We start from the raw sequence: 7,153 nt of genomic DNA, 5'->3' as shown, positions 1-7,153 counted from the left end.
GCTTCTGGAAGAACCATAAAGCCAGGGGCAGGAGAAGAGGATGCTGTTGATGACTGTGGATAGTGCCCAAGAGACATAAAGGAACCACCCTCAGGCAACTTACACCTCCTGGACCACTAACCAGGCTCCAGCCAGAGAGTTCATCTTTTCCTTGACTGCGATAAAAGTCAGGGAGCCATGGTCTAGTTCTTAGGCCTCTTCAGAGCCACTGTCACACACAAACTAATAGCAGGTCCTGGCCTGATTAGCATATTTCTCCATCTTGATGGGGTCTTTCCTGGCTTATTTGCCTTCTTTAACAAGTTTTACCAGTGGCAACACAAGTCTCCTATGTCAGGACCAACTTTAGAGCTCGAGAAGCATTGGCTTCTTTCATTTCCTAATCAAAGTGGTCAGAGTAAATGGGGGTTGGCTGTGGATAATGTGGCTGTCTCATGTGTCAACACCTTGCCATACACAGTTTCTCATAAATGGCACCAGGAAAGGAATTCGAACCTCAGCTCTCAGTCACAGTGGCTGTGGTAGGGAATCCTGGGGCGGCTGCTTTCCTGGCACACTTATTTGGGCAAGAGGTAGGGGGTTGTGAGTAAATGCGCATGCATATATATACACATATCCATGCATAAACACATGCTCATGGGTAGCTACGTGATTGAGGATCCCTGCATTACTGCTGTCCTGTTTTTAGGAGTCAACCTTAAACACCAAGGATAGTAGGTGGGATGGGGCATCAGCATCTGCTACTACTTAACATGACCGAAACAGTTACCAATAGACAGAGAGGATGGCAAGCTACACCTTCTCATCACTCTGGGAGCTACTGGTAGGCCTCCACCACCACATGGGTGATGAGAGTGACAAGATTCCAGTGCCTTGTCAGGCAAGGGCAGGGCATGCTTAACTGGAAGTCAATGAGTGGGAGCAGGCAGGAATACACAAAATGCTGTGGTCACAGCATCCACATTTCTGCAGAACAAATTCATCTAACTTGGCCTTGAACCCATGTCAATAAGCTATGTAAGAAAAGAAAGGGTTGTAAAACAGTTCATTCTTTGTCCACAGAACCACAGCACACAAAGAACAAATAACTCAAGCTAGAAAATGTGCCATGGATGCAGTAAAGAAATGCTCTTGTGAGGAAAAGGAAAGGATGTGAGGGAATTTTTCACAACTGGGAAGAAGTGAAGCTGTGTAGAAACACCATGAAGAAACACTACACTTAGAGTCCACTTTGAATTAGTACAGTAGGCTCCCTTATCTGTAGTTTCAGTTACCCACAGTCAACTGGAATCCAAAAATATTAAATGAAAAATTCCAGAAATAAGCAATATATACTTTTTTTTTTAATAGTTTAATGTATTTTAATAGCAAACTTACAGGAACAGCACAGAAGACAGACAACATTAAAAACATGTACTTGCATGTAGGACAACTCAGTTAGAAAAGTATAGTGAATGGATGGAATCTACCGTATGATAAAAATGCTACAAACACCATTTAGTTGCCATCAATAAGAAATTTACTTGTTTTAAAAAAATCCAAATGCTGGCATTGTCCAGAAAAATTTAACAGGTTTATTTATAATTGTTATAAAGTCGAACTGCTGAAACTTGTTCACTGAAACATTTTGACTTGCATTAATGCTTTACATCCCCGCTTTTATATTAAAAACTCACACACAAATGAAAATGGAAAAACTGCCAATACCTGATTTCTGTCCCCTATTTTTCCACTCGCAATCATATACTTAGGTACCTTTTGACCCCATGGGGGGGGGGGAAAAATCTAACGTTCAGAACTACCAATAACAGGAAGAAGAGAATTTTTTTTTTTGAGAATGAAATGTTTCCCATCAGAGTGGATTTAAGCACGCTCTCCACGTATGCGGCGTGCTAGCTGGATGTCTTTTGGCATAATTGTTACACGTTTGGCATGGATAGCACACAGGTTGGTGTCTTCAAAAAGGCCAACCAGATAGGCCTCACTTGCCTCCTGCCAAGCACCAATAGCTGCGCTCGGGAAGCGCAGATCTGTTTTGAAGCCCTGAGCCATTTCTCGCACCAGACGCTGGAAAGGAAGTTTGCGAATCAGAAGTTCAGTGGGATTCTGATAACGTCTAATTTCAGGGAGGGCCACAGTACCAGGCCGGTAACGATGAGGCTTCTTCACCCCTCCAGTAGAGGGCGCACTCTTGCGAGCGGCTTTTGCAGCCAGTTGCCTCCCGGGTGCTTTACCACCGGTCGGTTTGCGGGCCGTCTGCTTTGTACGAGCCGTGGTCTAGAGACCTCCTTACTTAGCCCCCTTCTCCTTCGGCTGGAGCTCGGCGAGCGAGAGGCGGCGCTGGCGTTGGAGAGAGAGCGACGGCGGCGCGGCGGCGGCTGCGAACACCGCAATATATACTTTTTAAAGGGCACACCTTTCCGGTGCCATGGTGAAATCTCACACTGTCTCCCCAGAAACCACCCAGAACATCAATCATCCCTTTGTCTAGCAAATCCACAGTGTTGACCCTGCTAGCCAATGAACCGCTTAGTGGGTGACTCAGTGACTAGATAGACTGTCACAGTATCACTGTGTTTCTATTCAAGTCACCCTCTTTGTACTTAATAATGGCCCCAAAGTGTAAGAGTAGTGATACTGGCCTATTGTTATATCCTATTAACATATAAACTACTTCCTATTTTGTAATTAAATATATTCTATTTATATTCAAAATAATATTTATTCACTTTACTAATTATTGCTGTCAATCTCTTACTGTGCCAAGTTTATAAATAAAGCTTTATCACAGGTATGTGTATATAGGACAAAAACAGTGTGTGCACAGTTCAGTACTATTGGAAGATTCAGACATTCGCTGGGGGTCTTGGAACATATTCACTGTGGATAGGAGGGGTTAAAGTACATTAATAAAACCATAGACTAAGGGTCCTGATATAAGAAAGTGAAATTTCAATCTTAGATAGGGAGAAGGTTCTCCCCAGTTCCCTAGAAAGGAAGAACTAGCTAGACATTTATATCAAAACTTACCGCATATAATCTAAATGTAATGCATTGCATATATTTAGGGTAAAAATAATACACGGCAGATACATTTAATCTTCACTTACAGGTTTATTTATTCTCTAATGCATCCCTGTTGTCTCCACCAATCCTGAATTGACTTGCTTGACACACATATTTGAACTGAACTCCACGCAGACCTTACAGAGCAGAGATGATGGCTCTGGGGCCAGGCATGGAGGCAGATTTATGAAAGCTGGCTCACATTTTATTTACATCTCAGTGTACTCCAAGTTAAAATAGCATATTACTCACAGATATCTATACATCAGCATGAGAAAAATGCTTTAACAACCTTATAATGCCTGGCAGGTCTGGTTGATATCATACTCTGTTATGGCCCCACGGCCATTACACAGAATAAACACACACATTCTGTCATTTAGTTCAACATTTATAAGACTTTTTTAAAGGATCATTTGGAGGGAACATTAAGATCACTGAACTCAAATGCCTCCTTTTACTGATGAAGAAACTGAGGTCAATATGAGTAAATTATCTTGCCTGAGTCCACACAGTTAGCTGGCATAAGAGCTGGTGATCAGGCCCAGTAATCCTGGCTACCAGTTTAGCTCTCCTTCCTTAGTTCACCACCTTGCTAATTTAAAGAAAACCAAAATCTTAAAAAATTTCATATGCAATTACTAAAGACATATTCGATACAAAGATACATTATCTTTAGTGCACACAATCTTTCTAATATTTGACTCAGGCCGGGCACAGTGGCTCATGCCCTTAATCCCAGCAATTTGGAAGGTCGAGATGAGAGGACTGCCTGAGCCCATGGGTTCAAGCAACTTGGTGAGATCTTATCAAGAAAAATTAGCCAGATATGGAGGCACGGGCCTGTGGTTCCAGCTATTTTGAAGACTGAGCACAGCAGGTTGACGCCGTGGTGGCTGTGAGCATCCCATTGCACACCAACCTGGGTGACAGAGTAAGACTCTGACTAAAAAAAAAAAAATTAAATCAGTTATCTTTTTCTTGCCATTTTTGACAAGACAAACTAAAGGAAAAAAAAAGAACAATGCCTAGTCATTAGTGACTGTGATTGCTGGTTACTCTGGAGTATGTATCTAGTTGACAGCCTTATCAGAACCATCCTTACAGTATGGCAGGAAGGGTACCTTTAGATGCCAATGCCCAATTCACACAGGCACTCAAGATTCACTGATAGTCAGACCCTGGTTGATGAAGCGAGTTTACTGAAATCACCCAAGAAACTCAAACTGTCTCCCACACACACAGTCTGGACATACTCATTGGTATAAGAACACTCAACAAATCCTGTCTGTTGAGTGTCAAAAAAGTGACCACACTCACCAGATACACAACTTTTGGCATCTATTGGTTGTAGGTAATGGCAGTCTAGAAATGGCATCTAGACATTCTTAATCACAAACTTTATAATATTTCATTTTAGCTGGTGGCACCTGCTAGCACATTTAAATCTACATCTCATTTCATTTATACTGTACATTTCTCTCACCTCTTATTTTCTATCCAGTAGGCTCTTGTTCAAGAATGTGCAAGTAGACACCTACAGTAATCTGGGAGCACAACAAATTCATGGGATAAGATGTGCATACCACAGAAGTGAAGTTTTCTTTTTTTAATCTTAGCACCCATTTAAAAATTTTTTTCTGTTTGAACTGCATTTCACTTGTAGTCTGGCATTTCCCTTAGTTGAAAATACAGATATCTTCATCTCAAAGAACCAAAAGAATTGTCATGAATTTGAAATTTGGCTTTAGCTCTAGCTGCATTCCTGTCTTGGGAAGGGCATGGTGGGAGAGCAGCTGGACAGGAAGTCTTCAGGAAAACGAGAAAAGTCAGGCATGGTGGCTCAGCCTGTAATCCCAGCACTTTGGGAGGTGCAGGTGAGAGGATTGTCTGAGCTCACAGGTTTGAGACCAGCCTGGGCAACTTGTTGAGACCTCATCTCTACAATAAATCAAGAAAAATTAGCCAGGTATAGTGGTGCATGCTTGTAGTTCCAGCTACTTGGAAGGCTGAGGTAGAAGGATCACCTGATCCCAGCAGGTTGAGGCTGTGGTGGCCGTGAGTGTACCACTGTGCTCCAGCCAGGGTGGCAGAGTGAGACTTCAACTCAAAAAAGGAACGAAAAGAAAAGAAAAAAACCCGGAAAAAGTTTGACAGGGTACAGATGACCCCTTATCCCTTTCTCAGATATCACACCATCTGCACCTCAATCTCCATGCTTTCCTTTCTTACTTCCTCCTCCATCATTCATGGACTTTATATGTTTCTTTCTCCCCACCACTTTCCCTTCTAGTTTGAATATTTTCCAACTCTGTTTGCATAGAGTTGGAGCCAGTTATTATATTTATACTCTATGAAGGTGTCATAAGAAGAAACTAAATTACATTTGCTCTGCTGTTCTTACATCTGAGGATGATGACTCCGATCACAATGGATGATTTATTCCATCTTCTATGACCCAGTTTTATGAACAATGGTATGAACTTATAAAACAACCTGTCAGGTATACAGAGCACATCCACAGTTTTAAAAAAGTCTCCTCAGCCCCAACCCCTACACAAAGATTTACAGGGATTAAATATGAGATCATCTTTATCACCAGTTCAGGACCCTAAAGATCCAGCCCTCAAGGATTCATGAGGGTCACCTCTACCTGCCATAATGAACCTTCGAGATGTCTTATCAGAAGTGCTACATCTTTTAGAAAATACAAACTGATAACATAATGTAGGATTGTGTGGTCCAATAAGAGACACTATTTAAAGTCATTAAAATTAAATACGGTTTAGAACTCAGTTTCTCAGTTACACTAGCTACATTTCAGTGACTCAATCACCCATGTGACTATTGTCTTCTGTATGGAGGACATAGGTCTACACTGCAGGAAGTTCTATTAGGAAGATTCAATCTAGAGTCTACACACAAAGGCCCTATTTCAAACCAGTAAGTAAGAAAATGCCATTCTTGGCAATGATCATTGGAAATTTTTATTTTAGAAGATAATTTTCTCTTTTGACTATAGTGTGGATTCTGTCTTTAATTCTTGAGTCAACTGGACATACTTGCCTTAAAGCTAACTATTTCCATTTGCATTCCTTAGATCTCTTAGGGACTGGTACAGGTGGGCAGGGAAGGCAAGGGGAAGGCAGAGAGAGAGGGTTCAGGGCTCCCTACATCCCTCTTAAACCAGCATGAAGGTTTATTTGAGTATCTCATGACTCAAAACTCCTGAAAAACATTATATATTCACTTAAGAATTGTAATTGCTACAACTTATAGTACAATCAGGACAATAACTTGAGAGAGACGGTTGTTAGAGAGACACATAATTATGAACAGCCCTAAAATCCATTATGTTTCCTGTATAAAATCATGTTCTTTAACTTTAAGTGGGCCTCCTATGCAACTCTGAGATTCTCCCATCCACCTCTTACCAACTCATAGGTTACTGCTCAAAGCAACCATTATAACTGGAATTATCTTTTGGAGGGTGGGCCCCTTGTAGTACAGACTTCCCTCACTAGGTAAGTGTTCTAGGAACCCATCAGCATCAATGTACCAGCTGGCACTGTTGTGAGAGACTGAATTTGGCTTCAGTGAATTTTCTTTTTCCTTTATTTTCTTTTTTGGGAGATTCTTTCAACGCATTTGTCCATTTCATGATGACTGATTTACAAGCACACCTGCCCACACCATGATGAGTATTCAACTGTTTTTAATCAAAAAAAAAAAAACGGCATGGCCCTCATGTCCCACCCAATCTCGACCTGAGTGGCTTTTTTTTTGTTTCCCTGGATGAAAAAGGTCCTCAAAGAGAAACATGTTGCCAATGCAGAGGAGGTGAAATAAACAATAAGCAGAAGCCGGGTTCGGTGGCTCAGCCTGTAATCCCGCACCTTTGGGAGGCTGAGGTGAGTGGATTGCCTGAGCCGCGGGTTTGAGACCCGCCTGGGCAGCGAGACCTCATCTCTACAATAAATCAAAAAAATCAGCCGGGCGTGGTGGCGCATGCCTGTAATTCTGGCTACTTGGAAGGCTGAGGCGGAAGGATCGCCGGAGCCCAGCAGGTTGAGGCTGCGGTGGCCGG

General features: G+C 42.0%; 1 protein-coding gene across 1 annotated transcript; it reads right to left on the bottom strand.

The window, feature by feature from the left end:
• Positions 1-1,346: 1,346 nt before the first annotated feature.
• On the bottom strand, positions 1,347-4,444 carry LOC103252194 (histone H3.3-like). Its single transcript, XM_021708620.1, has 2 exons — positions 4,310-4,444; positions 1,347-2,277 (listed from the first exon to the last, which is right to left on the bottom strand). Exons 1-2 carry the CDS (start codon positions 4,442-4,444, stop codon positions 1,864-1,866), a joined length of 549 nt encoding a protein of 182 aa, XP_021564295.1. The 3' UTR covers positions 1,347-1,863.
• Between the last annotated feature and the right edge of the window lie 2,709 nt (positions 4,445-7,153).

The sequence above is a fragment of the Carlito syrichta genome, unplaced genomic scaffold (genome assembly GCF_000164805.1).
Source record: "Carlito syrichta isolate Samal-C Ts95f unplaced genomic scaffold, Tarsius_syrichta-2.0.1 Scaffold62909, whole genome shotgun sequence".
In the NCBI taxonomy this organism is placed as follows: Eukaryota; Metazoa; Chordata; class Mammalia; order Primates; family Tarsiidae; genus Carlito; species Carlito syrichta.
Note: the sequence above shows the minus strand (reverse complement) of the source record. Positions and strands in the feature narration are given on the sequence as shown.

Coding starts and splice junctions, on each gene's coding strand:
- LOC103252194 (XM_021708620.1), bottom strand. CDS start 4,444: ATGCCATTTCTAGACTGCCATTACCTACAACCAATAGATGCCAAAAGT. Junction 2,278..4,309: donor CCAATGAGTATGTCCAGACT/GTGTGTGTGGGA, acceptor GGAGGTCTCTAG/ACCACGGCTCGTACAAAGCA.